This window comes from Habropoda laboriosa, unplaced genomic scaffold (genome assembly GCF_001263275.1).
Source record: "Habropoda laboriosa isolate 0110345459 unplaced genomic scaffold, ASM126327v1 scaffold648, whole genome shotgun sequence".
Taxonomy (NCBI): Eukaryota; Metazoa; Arthropoda; class Insecta; order Hymenoptera; family Apidae; genus Habropoda; species Habropoda laboriosa.
Window position 1 is genome coordinate 577,894 of NW_017100857.1, and position 18,968 is coordinate 596,861.

At 42.5% G+C, this 18,968-nt stretch overlaps 1 protein-coding gene across 1 annotated transcript in view; it reads right to left on the bottom strand.

Annotated features, from left to right (window-relative positions):
• Positions 1-18,968, bottom strand: part of LOC108577448 (DNA-directed RNA polymerases I, II, and III subunit RPABC3) — a 63,755-nt gene that overhangs the window by 37,446 nt on the left and 7,341 nt on the right. The window contains exon 2 of the mRNA XM_017940601.1: positions 1,011-1,094. Coding sequence (XP_017796090.1) covers positions 1,011-1,094 — 84 coding nt within the window. The remainder of the gene's footprint in view (positions 1-1,010; positions 1,095-18,968) is intronic.

Here is an 18,968-nt window from a genome sequence, read left to right on the forward strand (position 1 = left end):
CGAATAAAGAGTAGTTGTTACGTATTAGAAATTTTTTTAGAAAACTGTACCGTGATCGTGGGGGATTTTGCCACGTTACCAAATGGGAACGTAGCACGAAACTCTAATTATTAATGAAAAATTTCGTTTCAACGTTAAACTACAATATGCCCTACATGACAGTGATGTTAAAATTTTAAGACACGATGTCGAATTAAACGAGATGGCAAATTTCACGTCTGCCTTGCCACATTTACAGGCCGTGACTATCGATCAAGTGCACGCACGCAAAGTCGCGAGTCGCGCGCGGTGTAAACAAACACACCAAGAGAGAACCGTGACAGCGCCTCTACGCTATAGCAAACAGAATTTTCATGCGAGGTGAGTTATCCCTTCGCCAACAGACGACGTTTAATTACTTTCCCCTTTCGACAATATTGTCGAGTTAAAACTTACAATCAGACGAAATTCTACCGCTTAAGTTTCTCGGTACAAGAAAACGAGGACTGAAAAATGGCGATCATTAATCAAGTCTTATAATTGCCCATGGTACAGTTACGAAGGGAGATCCTCTTCAAATTTAGACGAACTTAAATAAAACGTGACGATGTATCGTTAAAAAAATATTTGTTGGTCTATCGAAAAAATACTGATGTCAATTCTATTCACATCGTGTAACGAGTACCATACAGCTGTTTTTTATCTGGAGTGGCCAGACTGTTTTCATGAATTAGGTTACTCTATCTGACTAAAACTAACCGAACATTGTCACAATTATCTGACTTTTATTTATAAAATCTCGTAACTAATACTTTTCTGTATGTAAACAAGCCACCATCGCCATTTAATATTCTCATTGCATTCTTCTATATTTTTCCAAAATATGTATATTCTTCCATAATATCGTATATTAATGTTCCTAACAAATCCTACACACCTATTCATCAATAATTCATTCGATCGATAACCCGTTAAGTATCTTAAGCGTAAAAACAAAAAGGAAGACTAAAAAGTAATCAAAAGACACTCACCAAGTTCCATAGGGTAGAGCCAGCTGTTGATGTCGAGGATCAGGTCCATTTTGAAGGACTCGGACTCGCAGTGGAGCCTGCTCACTGCAACCCATCATCATCGATCGCCGCCCAGCCAAGAGAAACCGGAAAAAGGAAACGGGAAAGTCGTGATCGTTAGACATCGGTTCTACGCTCTTATATATCTATATATATATCCTAACACCCATGCAAAAAACATCAGCCATATATGTACGCAAAGGGAGATGAGATCCGATTAATTCTAACTCAAGACAACACGTTACGTCGCGTGAAAAAAGCCAGGCATCACGTGATGTACATGTCACCCACGGGTGACTCAGCTTGGGCAAGTCTGTCGTCGTCGTCGTTAGTGGTTTCGATCGCGAGAGTGATCAGAAAAGCGGAGAATACACAAAAAAAGGAAAAAAAAGAGACGAATTTTTTACGAATCTCCGTGAACGCAACGCAACGCAGTTGTGCTACTTGACGGCTGCCCACCGGCTTGACGTCACTGTCAACCCAGCCAATCGTATTTAATTCGCGATACGAATTTATCACCCAGCTGACACTCGCGAAATTCACCCATATAGGCGATGGAGGAGAGGGTACGGAACACGTTCGTCGTCGAACACACGTAACTGATACACGTACACGCGAACCAGAGCGTGGAAGCGTGTGCGTTTACTCACTCATGCGCTCTCGTGGTGAGATTCGTATATATACACGTATATAAGGCTAACGGTAATTGTCGAGTGGAACTTGTGCCTTTATTTCCGCGGTCAATTCGTACTTCTTTTTTTCTTTTTTTTTTTACCAACGTTCTCGAAACTTGCAGTTTTAATATGCTTCGAGTCTTTGCTCTCTCCGTCGTTTCTCTCGTGAAATTAAATTAATTTCCAGATAAAGTTTAAAGAGAGTACCAACCACACCACTTGAATTTCCTAAATTCGATATTTTTTCCCCTAGTTTCAGATAAAAGCGGTAAATAAATAAATTAAAAAAAAAAAACAGTGTATCTCCATAAAATCAGATTACATCGCGTGTCGTATCAGATATCGATCTAGGATTACGATCCACAAATCGTAAACAAGGTGTCCTTGAAACTGCAAAGAGTACCATTCGTGAGCTACATTTTACGTATCCACGAACAGATGGTGTGTTTTAACGTTCCATCGAGAAGTCACCTGATTTTCATTCGCGCCTGAACAATGATCGTTATTACCCTGGCAGCGCGGGCCGTGTCTCGTTCACAATTACATAATTCGTCCTTGCACGAGCGCCTCTCGTCTTCGCTACGCCATTGTACTCGCCGCGCGGAACAGGCCAATAAGACCTTTGCAACATCACCGCGCCGATCATTGCAATGGACCCGTCCGCGTGACGCGGCAATTTCGAACTACGGCGTCGAACTTTTTTCACGAATTGTACTCTTCACAGAGACGATTCTCTCTTGTATTACATACGTTAAATGCGAACAGAGTGGTACAGTTGGGGGGGTAATACGATACTATAATTCAGCGGTAGGGAGTGAAATAACAGACATCCACCGAAATGAAATTGCATCGCAGGAAAACGAAACGCCTGTGGACAGGTTGATTTATACTCGGGAAACTTCGACTTTTCCATCTTTAAACAAGACTATTTCGCGACTCTCTTTAACCGACGAGTACTTTGAATATGTAAAAATTTCAACCGAAGGCTTTGAGTTTGGAAACTTTTATCGAGATGTGATTACAGAAGTTTGAAGGAATTATTTTGCGAATCGTGAAATCTTCTATGACTCATAATTCCAGCGAACCTCTATATTGAATAATTGAAAATTAAATATTTTTTGAGGTTATTGCGTTAGTTCGTGAAACGGTGGATTACATATATGAATTTCTGTAGTTTGAAGTGTTTCGAGCAGGTGAATATTGCATATGTTCCGTTGCAGGACATTTTTGAAGGGGAATTATATTAGTTTTAAGGTTATGTTTTCATGACTGGTTGATAGTGTACGGCCATCGATACGGTCCGTCCAGGAAATCGTCCAGGGACGGGGACTAATTTGTATGTATCTCATTGTCCACATCGGATTTGCGTGAATTAATGAAATGTCTTTCGTCGACGTGACTCAGTGTACATTTTAAGTGTGCAGTAGGTATTATGCACACACCACTTCGATCCGCTCCGTCGACAGGCCCATAAACGTTCGACGATAGGCTTGCGCGCGCAATTATTCGTCTCGTTATTTCTACGTGAAAATGCGATACGTGCGTGGCATACAGGCTTTTATCTTCGCTAATATTTTCCACAGAATTTTATTTCAACCACATCCTCCTGTGTGCTGAATAAATGGTAAAACCAGAAGAATTTTTCTTTTTTCCCTTTCTTCTTCTTTTTTTTTCTGTTTTCGCTACATACGATCACGAATAATTTTTTCATGAAAATTCCTCGCGAGAAAATGTTACTTTCTTCTTTTTGCCCCTGTTTTCTCTCGTGTGTCTCGAATTGCCGATGTTGCGCAGAGCTCGCGAAATTCAAAGTCCACTCGATATTGATTTCATCGATAAGCAGCCATTCCGCGATAACGAAGCGCGCTTGCAAAACGCCGCGCGCGCGACGAAACAGCCCAAAGAGAGAAGAGACAAACTTTGTAATATCGAGAGACAGAGAGAGAGGACTGAGCATTCCTCTCTCGCGATGCCTCGAGATCGGCGACGCGACAAAATCGTGAGCGGAGTGCGACCAGACGGAAAAGGGGAGCGAAAACGTGGAGACAATGCACAGCGTAAATACTCGTCACCGGCGGCGCGTTTCGTATTTACACGCTTAATTCGCGTTTTCCGGTTGTGCAACGCGCGCGCGTCTCTCGAGGAGGAATACCAGCGAAAACCAGACGTTACAACGAAGATGACGATGATAACGATGATAAAAGAGAGAAGAGGTCCAATGGTGTGAAAAGAAGAAAAACAGAGAGGAATATGTCGAATTGGCAAAATGGTAAAAATTGTGTCAAAGATAAAAAAATGATGCAAGCATATGTCATATATAAATCATATAATGTATAAATGGTTCAGTTCATAATTGGTCAGAAAACACGTCATTATTATCACATACAGTCTTAGCTGTACAATGTTTGCAGATATATCATATAATATTAAACGATTCAGTCAATGTGGATTAGAACAAGCGATTGAAGGGAAACAGACATTCTGTCTACATGATCGATTCTACGGAATCTACTTCCTCCAATTACTCACGCTAATCGTCACGGTTGATCGTCGACAATAATTCCGTGATCGCGTCAACGGCGACCACCGTCACTTTGTCAGCTGATTTCCTTTAAATCCTTCTCCTTCCCTCTTCCATCGATCCCCATCATATACAATACATCATTCGTCCAACAATCGAGATCCAAGTTGTTCTTATAACATCCTTTAATTGATCGATTCTTCGGCTGCAATCTCTTCTCGTTGATATCCCGTCTCATTATTATCAGTCTCTCGTTCGAAATGGAGAAACTCGAGGTTACGGATAAACAACAACAAAAAAAAAAAAAACGAAAAAGAAACAATGTTTTCGCTTCAGATGTTGCGTGTGGTACTAGAGAATATTATCTCTAGCGAGCCCGTTTATATGCTATTCGAAGAAAGTCTCTTCTTCCACAACCGCGGCGACGATCAAAGGTTCCAGACAGAGAGACACGGACCTCGAGGCTGGCACACGGTGGACTGATCCGTTCCTCGTTGCTGACGTTGCTGCCAGCTGCTCGACTTCTATGTGCCGACGAGGAGAGAGCAACGACGACCTTTACGGTCGCCCGGTAGTTAGAGTTCTCCAACGAAACGCACGAAACCTTTCCTCCCCACCCCATTGTCCCTCTTACACCCTCTTTTCACTCTCTCTCTCGCTTCCTCTTTCTGGTTACGCTCGAGCCGCCGATTTCCACCATCTTGCGTCTCACTCCAGCTAACCAGCTTCCATCTTCCTTCATAGAAACGCCCACGCCTCGTTTGTCCTTGTCTAGTCTTCTACTTGCGTGTATGTCCTTCTCTGCACTAGAGTGAAGCCAATAGAGGGTAGCAACCCCCAATGCATCCTAACGGTTGGAGGAGGATGGCGATAGGTTTACCCCCACCATTGAATAGGGGCGGCACTCGGCAACCCTCTGACCTCCCTTTTCTCCTTTTCGTTGTTTCACTCATACTCTCGCCTCTGTGTTTCGTCATCTTTCTCGATTCTAGTGGTCTCCCTGTTCTCCTCTCTGCGGCAGGTACATACGTTGATACGTCGCTTTCTCGTGCTTTTTCCCCCTAGAGTTCTTTATCTAACGATACACACTCTCTCTCTCTCTCGAAGGAGTTTCGTTTTTTTTTCTTTTCTATTTACACAAATTATTTCTCTCTTTATTCTTCTTCATTTTCATCGTTGCCTTCGGGCCAATGTAGCGTTTTTTCGCTCGAGAGAGAGACGAGGATACGGTAGTTTGCATTTGGTCAGGTTGGCGGACCTTGGAACAAAGAGCCTTCCAGTTACTTCCGCTTGGTTGTTCCGTCGAAGTTTTGCAGGGATTACTTTTTTTTTTTTTTTTTTTTTGAAGAACTCACCGTATCTGGTGAATTTTACTATAAAAAAAAAAAAGTTTTCAGTGATTCCATGCAACACACAAGGCTGTTAATCACAACGAAATTAGCCGCTCTTCAATCAGCCGCCAAATGGACTCGACTGTCCTCCTGGATGATCAATAGTCGCATTAAAGAGCGAACGATTCAATTTCACGGAAAAATTAGGTTCGCTATTTCGGCAGTTGTATCGTTTACCGCGTTAATCCGCCCGCGCCTCTCGCAGAGGTTCATCAATTATTTTTCATCGACTAGGTGTATACGAACGTGTTTAAATTAACATCGAGTCGAATGGTTCTTATTAATAGTCCAGCACTCGATAATCCGTCACCTTTATTTAGCGCGACGAGCCATCGCTTATTTCCCGATAGCGTACATCATGAATTACCGCGAAAATAGACTGGAACCCTCTATATTTAGGATGCATGTGAAACGAACAATGGAAAACAAGCGACCGCCACGTACATCGATTGAGACGCGTGTTTTTCCGGAAAGGAAAGAATCGCGCGAAGGAAACGTTCAACACTTAAACCTCGCACTGCTAGGAAACATAAAGGAAAAAAGAAGAAAAAAAAAACAACAACTGGTTCTTTCGTTCCAGTACCGAGAATTCCAGATAAACAACATTGAAGATCTCTGGTCACGATAATCCTGAAACCTGAAAACATTCGGCCGGTCACGCGATTACCCGATGACCTATCGGGGCGAAACACGATCACCATGGCGATTCCTCTCTCCCTCTAACGGTCGACAGGGCAACTTCTAAACCATCGGTGGCCACTAAAAACTCCCAATCAATATCAATATCGACCATTCTCCTAATCCATCCCCCGCGAACACATCCCCATATATACACCCATGACCAATATCCCAGAGAAAAAGACCACCACCACTACCACCACCTTCTCTCCTTTTCTCTCCTGTCCCATACACGTTCACCCTTTACGATGTACCAAAAAAAAATTAAGTTTAAAGAGAAAGCGGATAGAGAAGAGCGAACGGAGGGAAAAAAGAAGAAAAAGGGAGCGAAAAGCCTTGATGCGAAAGGGGTGGCCAAGCAAGTAAGAGGTCGGGGGTAAAGGGTGAACGAGGCAGGGTGGCAGCTGAAATGAGAAAGAGAGAAAGACAGAGAGACAAGGACAAACGGTGAGAGGGCGAGGGAGGAGAGGCGATGGAGTTCGGTACGAAGGCTTCCCAACTGCGCAGTGTCGCTATCCGCTATCGACCGGTTCGCAAGCGCTATAAATACTGGGCACCGGGCTCTCGCCACCCCTGGCACACACCCCCAGCCACCCACATACACCCCTCGAACCCCCACCGAACTCCGTGTCGCCGTCTACCAACACTTCTACGCCTGCAACCTTCCCTTCTTACCCCCGCGTAATCCTCTTGCCACTATATACACGTATACGTATAACACATACACAGAGAAGGGCGGGAAACCTTGACCTTCAAAAGAGCCACGGAGGGCGAGGGTGGTAACCACCACCTCTCGGTGACGCATCTCCCGCGGCCCTCCTGCCCCGCAGATAGCGCGCACAGCCAGCCTTCCTGTCTTTCTCTTTCTCGCTTCTTCTCTTCTGTGTCGAAGCTTTTAATCCCCCAGCTACGCCGACAACGAAATGTACGCTACGCGCGTTTCACCGCGATTTCCTTTTTGTCTATCGGGCATAGAGTGTTTCTTTTCTTTTCGTTTTTCTTCTTTCGAGAGAGGCTTCGTTGTTTTTTCTTCTCTCGATTACTTCTTCGAGAGAGCATTACGCGTGGATGATTAGGAGTTTGGACACTTTGATCGAGGATCGCGACAGGGGACGACGAGAAAGAGAGAGAGAGAGACGTTATAATTAGCTAGGCAGATACGCGTGGAATTTTAGCGGTCCTTACACTACACCGGTCCTTCCCCGTTTTGACCATTGATCGGCCCGGGATTAGGGTCCTGTATTATTGATGAATGTATCGGGCATTCGTACACGGCGCGTGTACTGGCCGTTCGTCCTTTAGCGCGCCTGTTGGCGGACTGACGGATGTTATTGTAAAATGTAGTTTGTATACTTAGAACTCCATGTACCCAACGGCAGTATTGCCTTGTTTTGTAACAAGATACCTACTCTGACGGGTCACTTGAGATGTTCCAAGTGAAATATTGAAAAATACGAGAAGTTCTATCGCTGATTTTTATTTTCACTCGTTGCTACTAAGTTTACTTGAAAATTTATTTGTCGTGGTTTATAATTTTTTTTAATTCCAAGAATAATATAATATATTAATCACTCGCTTCGATAATGAAAAAATAAATACGGGCTTAGTGGGTTAAACCAAAGATTATATTACTTGGTAACTGATGACTAGAAGATCATAAGGAAAGATAACAGACGAGATGATTCAGAAGTAAGCGCACAACGTCAATGTTGGGCGGAAATCGAAGACTAAAAGGAGGACACGTTCGCTGATCGATTTAATAAAACAGCACACCAAGTCGAACACGTCAGCCAAATTGACGATCAGCGAAGCCACTCGATGAGTTGAAGGTCGATCGCACGTAACGAATTATCGGGACCTTGCGTATCTTTCTCGCTAGTCGATTTCGACCATACACACTACTACTATACTCTTATCTCACTAAGAACACTCCAAAGCATTTTTTGATTTACCATCGACGATAAATAAACTCGGGAATTTTTCCATACAAATTGCCCCAACTCTTCGTTCCTGATTCTAATAAAATTTGCATGGAAGAGGATTAAAAAAATTGAGGAAGCTTCGTTTTGAAGCAATTGCACAATTTAAAAACCTACTCAAAATAATCCAGAAAAATCGTGCTTCTCTCATAATACCGGGAAAAATTTTTCCAGTACCCTATATGACAAGCTTCATTGAACATAATATTTCCAACGGAAATAATCGTTGCAAGCGGAACAGCGCTCGAAAAAAATCATTTTCGCTATGGGGAAGAGTTAACACACGCACAGATATTCCGCGAACGAAATATGCCGACGATACATCGAGTTCCTGATTTACTGAACACGTTCTCGCAAAATCCAAAAGAGAGCGAGAGCAACAGAGAGACAGAGAGACAAATATGTAACACAAGAAGAGGAAACAGTGGATACATCTCTTCACCGACGAGCGCTCCTCCGCGTTTAACCGAAAAACGAACACGGCTCCCGTTGTTAATTTCTCATCGAGCGACCGCGGGGTATGAATAATCCCCGGTGCGCTTAAAAGTTCGCCACGGACCGCGATTCTCGCATAAATCTCTTGTCGGTGAAGTCGAAAGGCGTGTACGAAAATAAATTCATCCGTCGGACAGGCCGACATTCTGTCTGCGAAAGATACAAAGAGAACAGAATAGGGGAATGAGTGAGATAGAAAAAGATGGACATCCATACATACATGCATATATATATATATATATATATTACATCGCGTTCTCTCGTCTTCTTTCCTCTTCTTCCTCTTTACGAATTTCACCGAAGACAAAGAGGAACCCTGAGGATGGGGCAGGGTGACCGACGATGGGCGTTCCGATGTCATGGTATTTCGAAGCATTGCGCAATCCCCCTCCCCTCCCTTCCGCCCCGGTCGTTTCAAGCGATGCTGCGGCGGCTTCTTCCTCGGTTTGTCAGCTGGTCTCAAGGTCGACCGGTGAAGGAGAGACGTAGGAGACTGGTCGGTTGGTCCGCGCCGCCATATTCAAAAGGCGCGCAACAGCATTTCGAAATTGGACAATTCAGACGCGGGGAAGTATAAGGTGTACGAAAACAGGTTCGCAGGTGCGAAACGGACTTGGCAATATCCTGATTGCGGGGACAGTTGTGTATGTGTACGAAGGAAATTCTGATAGTGGTCATTATATATGTTGTATTTTGGAGAAGAGATGGGAAGTTTGCGTGGGTGTATGTACGCTAAGGTTTTCGGCTAATTGTAACGAATGAATTGGAGAGCCTGATGTTTGGAAGTGGTTAAGAGGTGAAACGTTAAGGTGAATTTAAGGAATACGGGGAACGTAAATTTTGGAAGATATTTCAGTGTGGCAGAGTATCGAGCGAAGAAAACGAAATAGATATTATCTCCGTTTATTTTCGCGATAGAGAATTCTTTGAAAATTAAAAAAGAGAGAGAGAGACTTAAAGCTGCAGTAATTTGTTCAGTTGACAGTGTATTCAAAAGCAACATCTTCCGGATAAGTGAAATAAATAAGAGAGATTAACTTTGAAAGCATCTAGTTCACGATACTTTCCCCAGTTATATTATACACACGATTCTCGTGCCGGCGGAGAAAAAGCGTTGCAGTCGGTTGAAACATTTATTAATCTGCTCGTTCCACTTTTTCAAACGACTCGAAGCAATAAGAAGTGTCCTTTTTAATTATTCCGCGGAATTAATTGTCACTAATGCGCGTCGATAAAAATTCTGGAAAGTAGTAAAGAATAGCGATAGAGAGACAGAGAGAGAGAGAGAGAGAGAGAGAGAGAGAGAAAAGAAAGAGCGAGAGAAAAGAACACTTAACTGAAGAATGTTCTTGCAAAGAAGTGTAGGAGAAATTATTACGGTTGACGAGAATGGCGCGGGAGAGCAAAAAATTTCATTAGATCCGCCGAGGAATTATTGAGAGGAATTGCGAGAAACGATAAGCACTTCATTTGTCTGCCTGTCGAAGTGGGTTTAACTGCGTTCCCGACCGATCTGTCCTACCAGTTCCGGGACTAACTACTGACGACACTGATCCAGCGTAAATTTCACCACTGCCGCCTCTCGAGACGCGTACACATCACTGCCGCGATCTACGTCGACAAAGAGCGATTCTTTCATTGGCGAACAAATAAAATTCACAACTCGAAATTGAACTTGAATTTCTGCCTCGTGATTTAATTAAATCTGAATCGTTCACAACATTAAAAATTCCGCGAGAAGAACTTTACATTCGAACGCAAATTTCCAGTTTAAGTACAAATATTTGAAAATTTTAATTAAAACTTTAATTTAAAATTTTTCCACTTAAATTCATCAAATTACATATCATTAGTATATAACAAATTTTCATTCTTTAAATTTAACTTTAAATTCGAAGTCGATATTAAAACCACGTTTAGTATACACTGAATATCAAGAGATCGATGAAAAATTCTTTTTTTTCCATATTTCCTGAAAATAAAACAAATTTTCAACGTCATCAGTCCGCATTACACAAGCTGCACACATCCCCGTGGCCTGACTCTGTCTGGCTGATTAATTGCCAGTAACACGATTTCCTTTCGACGATCTTTTGACCTTTTCTACGCGGAAATACGAGCGTGCGCACGTGTACACACACGCGCGCACGCAGCACACACACAAAGAGAGTTGGACGGGCGCGTCATTATTAACCGAAACGCGTTTCTCCTTTGGGGCAGCGGACGTTCCTGTTATTGACACATACTCTTTGCATCGACCAACGTAGTCCATGGACAGATCCGCGCGCTGTTTTACCGACGCCTGTCGAAGCGCGCTCGATTAATTAATACGCCACGAAATTGAACCGGCTGCGTAGCCGAGTTGTGGAACGCTGCTTCTGAACGTCCAAAAGAGAGCTTACCAGGAAGAAAGAGACGAAGATAGCTCGATGAAAGATGAAGAGAGGGAACTGAGGGACAGGTATACGCTTTGTAATGATTCGAGATTTAAGAACCGGTTTTTGATCGCGGTTCGATTGCTAGGAACGTAATAGCCAGAGGAGAAATTACGAGTATAAAAGCGAGAAAGAAACATAATAATCGATAGTTAACTGGACGTTAGGGCGACGATAGAGTAACGAGAATGGATAAAGGGATCACGGTAAATTCAACGAATAATTGATTCAGGCTGATACACACGATGGCGGTTATTAGAGGTTAGTAAACGTTCCCCTTGAGAAATATATCGTTTTCTGAGCGGTCCTAGTGTGACAGGTATAGCAACTTGTGGTGTATAAATGATGACACAACGAAGATACGCCACCGAGTTCTAGATACACGTCAATGATTCGAAAATGTAAAATACCGTATAACGGGGGATTTGATAATCGTTACTTCACCAAACCGGTCCAGGGAAAACGACATGGTAATTGAGAAGAAAAAAGTTGAAAATAAAAAAATTGTTAAATACACCGGCGGCAGATTGTACGGATTACCTTCGACTGAAGCAGTAAACCTAGAAAAAAGAAGCGGAAATTTTTATGCTTCATACCGTAAGGAGGTTAATTAGGTATTACTGGTCAAACGACATATTAATGGCAACACATGGTTGACATTTCGAAGTGTCAAGTATAGGAATTCTTTCTACGAGAGATGTATGTATACACAACAGTTCCTATCTATAATAAAATTCCTGGTTAAGAACAAAGAAAGTGCACTTGAATATTTAGCGCATATAGAATTGTGCATTAGAGAAATGAATAACGTAAAAAGTGAAGAACAGTTCGTTATATTTAACAATATGGAAAATAATGGATATATTCGAATGACAGTTGGCAACACTGTTTAAAATTTATATTTCACTTCCCGAATTATACCCTATATTTTTATTTCCAATTCACGCTTAATATACACATGAAACAAGATCAACAAGTCCCATGAAAAAAACTACTATGTCTGTATATCGATCTTTCAAGTGGATAGCTCTAAGAAGAGAAACTAGTTCCAAAAATTCTAGCATCGATCATAGAAATGTAAACCGCGCATACGTTTGCGCAGCTACGTCCCGCACACGCAAAACTATTGCTCGATTTACACGCTCATTCCCCCCTAATTGTGCGAACGCGGACAACCAAGGGACACCGAATGATTCAAAGACGAATCAGAGGGTACAACCCACTAACTACGCATTTTCTTCAATACACATGCTTCTCTGTGTCGATTTTGCGACGCAGCTTCGCGCGTAAACACGCGTGGTCCCGACACAAGTTCCTGTACCAAGAGACAACGACGCAGAAGTCTATTAATACAACGTCGTATCAAAAGATGTTAAAGGCTAATTTACAGAAACAAAAATGTTATTTGGACACTTGTATGTGAAATTAATACGAAGAGACGCGGTACCAACGATTCTTCTATTTTTATGCTTCGTTTCTAAGCGGCTGTGACAAATTGTAATTCGATATCTTGTTTATTTTTTTGATAACTAGTCGATCGTATTGTAATACACCTGTGTCAAATTCTAATAAGTCATGTTAATGCTGCTAGATAATTTATTGCTCGAGCATCGAATAATATATCGATGTTAAGTATTGAAAAGCTTTTGGTCAGAAGCGTGTTCGACGACCAGCAAACGTGGTGAAGATAAGATGCGACAAATTCGATGAAATCGAAACGATTTATCCTCGTTCGTGTCCGTACGCGTCGATGGTGCCTATTATTTCGCACGAGCTGCTTCTGAAACGTGAAAACGTTTCGAGATATTCCACTTTCCGATAAGGGGCAACAAAACACGTCGTATTAGTGTTTGAATGCCGGCGCAATTTTTATGCGCTTTACCGTTGGCAGTACTCCGTGTGCGACACGTGCTAAAATTCCTTTCCGCGCTTCCATAATTCATACGTATTCCTATTTTCATAACTTTATGTTAATATTTATTTCATACGAAGCTGTTTCGCGATTATATTATTCTTAAAAAGAAGAAAGTAGTACGAAAATAAACGGGAGCGATAAAAAATTCGATTGTAACGAGGATAACAGCCAGATGGAATCGCGCGCTAAATACTTCGCACTTCATTGGCTCTTTCGAACAGCCTCCTCCATACGTTCATTAACCATATTGTTGAGCAATTTTAAAAAATCACCGGTACTTCGAAAAATTCAAAATAGCTTTCATTCACGAACTGGTAGCTTCGTCATTGGTAACGAATTTATCTCATTTACTTGTTGCAAGATGCGCGCACCGTTCAAATTCCATCTTTTACTCGCAGCTTTCACATGATAATCAGATCTCTACCTGGTTACCGGCTCCATAGAAAGAAGTATTCCCTCGGAATGGCGCAACCATGGCGGTGACGAAAAAAAATCGTTCGAAAGACGGCTCCAATCGTCGTTCGTCACTTCGCTGAATTCGCGTGTCTCCATGTCCTCTTCGCGCTGTACACGCACACACGCACGCAGACGCAGCACCACGACGACTACCTCGGCGACGCAGTGCTGCCAAAGACAGACAACCTGAGCCGGGTGCCGGTGGTTCACCGTTCGAACAGACTCGAAAATGCATTCTTGACGGGGAAGTATCGTATTGGAGTAAAAAAAACAACGATAAAATATAACGTATAAAATACTATACAGGATTGGCGAGTGGAATGACGGAACAGATGTACACGAAAACGAGAGAAACGGTTAAAAAAGGTGGCACAATTCGCGATCGCGCAAGAAGGTTACCGGCTGCCGCCTTGGCACTGACAGTGGCCCTCGCGCCTAGCAACACCGAACGCCAAACTGTCGACTCGCCGAAGGCAGCTAGCACCGCACCACCGTGCCCCCCTTTTTCATCCACGTGTCCTTCTCGCGCTCTCGCCGCGTCCCTCTCGCACGAACCGCTCCTCAGTAGCGGCGTCTTGCTTGCACGTACGCTCCTTTCCTACTCTTTCTCGTTCCGTCTCTCGTGTCGCTCCTACGTCCATTTTCTTTCCTCTCCATTTACTTTTATCCTCGTTGTTCTTTCCACGCGTGTCTCTGCTCGTCTTTCTTTCTCTTCGTTTCTGCACGAAACACGCACGTAAGAGAGAAACGTTTGCTCTGTCGCGATCGCGATTCCACGTTCCTCCTTGTCTCGCAAACTAGCATGCTGCTCGCCCTCGCCTTTTCTCGCTTTTGCGCGCAATTGCTAGCGAGCCAACCAGCCGCAGGCAGCAGCCGAACCAGTGCGAAAGCCGGCAACCGGCACGACGCGCCACGCTAAAGGAGGCGAGCGATTGGTCGACCGCTCGCAAAGCAACCAATCGCGTAGCGCTGTCGGTCGTCAGGTGGTACCACGTTCTCTGGGCCACGAGCGCCTGCTACAGCGGAAAAAATTGGTTCCTGATTCTTTCAACGTGAACTTACTCATTTTTGGGGATATTATTTCAGAAATTTTTCAACTGTGATGGTATCTTTTACAGGAAAAGAATTGATTAACATTCGACGCTCACATGTGCTTATACTACGTTGCTTCTACGTACATATAAAAGAAGTATAGTTTCACTTCGGAAGAAAAGAATTCCGAACAAGATATTTGCTCCAATAAAAAAGTAAAGAGGCAAAGAGGTAAAATAACAGTTCTCAGAAGAATATTCTCCCGAAGTTGTGTATCATGTACAATATGTATACACACATTCAGCTTCCAGGTTCACGCATGTGCATACAAGAACCGTGCATTCAATCTCTCCACATACTGTTACACTTCACGTACTATACGCAGAAGTACAATATAACCACTTCCCATCGTCAGCTCATGAAAATCACCTGTAGAGCACCTATCGAACCACTATCCTCGTAAATGCTCGCATTTATGCCTCTCTCGACGCGACGCTGAGATTGCTCGAAATTACCATCGTTGTAGGTGTACCAACTTAACGATAGAGCCTTAAGGAATCGCGTCCACCGTGAGTGGGATCATTTCAGTCCGAACGACGTCGCTTTTCAACGGACTTTATTCGTCTGAAAAAGAGCCTCGCTGTCTCTCATCTAGCGTCAAACACCACTAAAACCACAGAAAACGCAGATTCCCAAGCGACGAGTCATCCGAAGTGCGGTTATTCGTCGAATACATACATTGTACCGATCTCTGCGGCTTCTTTCCCTTCCATTCCCGCTTCCACTCCCCTTCACCTTTGCGTCTGGTCGAAATGGGTCACGGTGCAAAGCGGAGGAGCAAGATGGGACGGGACGGCGTCGAGAAGGAGAAAAGCCAGCCGAGGACGAGGATCACGCGCGTCGCGTACGTGCCTCGCATCCGGCGGCGAGCTGCGTTCTGTTCGCCATTGCCTGATTAACCCGACGTCATTTATCAGATTAAATGGATAATGCTGGCCGGCGTCTGACGTAATGCCACGATTCTCAGGAGCGGGCGTTCCTGAAAGATTCTTTATTATCTACGTTCCTATAGGCGGGTGTTGCGCAATTCAATGACCACTAAAATTGAACGCTGACAATCGACCGCGTTAACGAGTTCATTGTGTTTCTGTCCAAAACGCGATACCGCCCGGTCAGTTGAGGTTATGTAACCCTATCGCGGAGCGATTTTGGCGTACGTTGGGAGGAGGAACGAGGATGTTGGGATGCAAATGAAAATGAAAAAAAGAAGAAAAAAAAGTATTAGAATATGTGGGATGAAAAATGTGAAAAGAAATATATGCTTCGAGAGGGAATCTCTCTAATGTGTGAAATTTTTATGTCAATAATTAATCATTGGAAAGTAGCCTTACGGTATGAAGAAATAATTTACGTCTATTAAAAATTTCTTATAAGTGGTTATATGGAATTTACTGACCGCGTTATGTTTATGTGTAAGTGTCTCGACTGGCAGGAAAATATTAAAAGAAGGAAAATTGTTAATGATAATGTACATAACTGATTACGATCATGAATTTAGTAGATTAAAGGTCTGAGGTTTCAAGGTACTATGTTTTTCAGAGAATTTAATAAGCCACGAAATTGGATGATGATGAATTTTCATTTTCTGGCACATGCTACAGCCAAAACGTCAGCTTAAACGGCAAAATCACAGTCATCTTGCGGCGAACGCAGAGTTTAACTGGTAATTAGAGTTTACGGCAGCCACGTTGATTAGGTCGTTAAAGAAACTATTACGGCGACTAAATACAGTCTGGACACTCCCACTCGTCTCTGCTGAATTGTAATTTGATGCAGCACGCTGTTCACGTGTGCATTAGTATACCTGTTCGTCGGGCATGTATCTTCTTGCCATCTTGATGATTTATAATCGTGAATTCTGACCACTTGGGAATAACAAACGAAAGATCAAATATTAAAAGACCATCTACCCTTACATAAATATCGTTGCAAAAATATTAACTTCTGAAATATCGAAGAATAACACACTTATTTTTTTCTTTTCTGCACCACTTGGTGACATAAAATTTTCTCTAAGAAGGTTGAAGTGTCGAAAATTTGGCGTCACGTCAATTTTTCTATAATTAAACCTCTCGATCTGAATTTTTTTTACTTAATTTCAAACTACTCGGAAATTTTTCAATATTTCTTCAAAATACAAATGTAATTTTGTAAAATACAAATAATCGAATGTAAAATATTTTACCCGAGGTTACAATTATCGAAAGCTCCGTCGAGAAGAGTTTCTTTTCCTAAAAATAAAATCGTGGCATGTATGCACGATTCTTGGACAGAAGGAGGAAATTATTAGGTTCGCCAGCGATCTGCTTGAGTTGTCCGAGCAAATTGCTCGAATTACCTCAGCACCCGGCAATGGAAGGAAGGTGACCTACTGCGAGAAACGATCTCTCCTTAGGATTGTGCAACTCCAAACTTTACAATCATTCTTCTTTTTTTTCTTCCTCTCTTCCTATTTTTCTTTCGCCGGAACAGTTCCAATTACGAAACTTTTTCTTTTAGACAATCTTACCGAGAAGGAAATTCGTCGTTGGTTCGGAACGATCGAAAATCGTTTTAAGCAGCTGTACTTACACGTTCGTCTCGAAACACGCTTCGAGGCCGTGATCGAGATAATGAAGCGACTTAACGGGGAAATTTGCGAAACGATCGACGTAAATGCGCGCAAAGTAGAAAATCGTTAACCTGAACGACGGTGTCGTTTATGTTTCATCTTATTTCTGATTCTTCGTTCAGGGAAAAATGTCTTGTATAATATATAGACGACAATTTTCTCAAGAAACATGATTATTATTGTACGAAGAAAGTGCATTAAAGGGTGAACAATTTATGATACGATTGCTTCTCGGTGTTTAAATTTAAAACGATGTTTATTATTACAGGGAGAAGTGATATGTTACAGGTGAACTTATAAACTTTTTTTTTTTCAACGTTCGCGGTCACCCATCCTTAACATTGGTCGCGAGGAATGCAGCTTGACTTGGAAAGCTACCGAAGAGTCACCCTACCCGCTCCCCATTTAACCCAGGATAAAAAGAACTGCATTCTTATATTATTTAAAGTAAATCCACTACAGTCATTTGACACGAAATAGTCACCTCTAAGTCACACGGCGTTATAAAGGGTGCAAATTAAAATCTACAACTGAATCGAAATGTTATACAATCGAATAAAAAACCAGAATAAATTCAATTATTTCGACGAACCACTCTTGCATGTTATTCAACGAAGAACAGTATTGTACACAGGACAATCGAGAATTGAAAATTTACGAGGACGCGAACAACTCTTCAACCTCTTCACATTTCTTCTTTTCCCTTCTTTTGCACGATCCTTCGTCTTTCCGATATCAACGCCGGGACAATACTTCGGAGAACACGGATTCTTCGGCATACATACGTGAAATTTCACCGATGCACCGGACTCAATCACGGCTTTCTTTATCTCTTCTATAAAATAACGATTGCCTCGTCTCACTTCGGTTATATTTTATTCGTAGTCCTTGTCTTCGTTCGGCAAACTACAAAGGCGGACTGCGACCCTCGAGGTGAAGTGTAAAAAAAAAAAAAACGTTCAAAAATAAAAGCAGAAAAATTTTCGCAAAATTTATTGTGCGTGTGTTGAAATTTTTTCAAAAAAACTTCGAACAGTTTTGCCAACTTACGAAGGTTAACCCCACGCTTTCCTTTCCACTATCTCCCATTCGATCTCTATAAATTATCAAACACACAAGTGTCCGGGAACTTTTGCCACATACCGTTATGAATAAAGAACACCGAGTGTGTATCACGTCGAGTTAAATATAGTCGAGCGTAAATATAACGCGATCGTGAGAGAATAGTCGAAGCCGATTGGAAATGGACGAGAAGACATTATCGGAACTGTGGATACGTATACATATACGTATACGTATATTGAAACTTCAACTATAAATATCATTTGCTATACGAATTTTAGCCGATTCGCGGCAGATAATAAAAACCGTGGCGCGATGCAGTTGCCGGCCAAGGTCGTGGCCTTAATCGTTATTGGGCGTCTGACCTATATATGTACCAGATGCTCCCTAGGATTTAAAGTTTCTCAAACTACACCCACCGCCGGTGGCTGTATATATTCGACTTCGAGGAGCACACACCCAGATAAACGACACGGCAGTGCAGAGGCTTTGGTATACGGTCCTCCTCGCTTTCCAACAATAGACAAATAAACGAATTCGAAAGTTTCCCGAGTTTTGCGGCATCAATTCTACACCGCGTAACAACAAATCTGTCCACCGGTGTCGACAC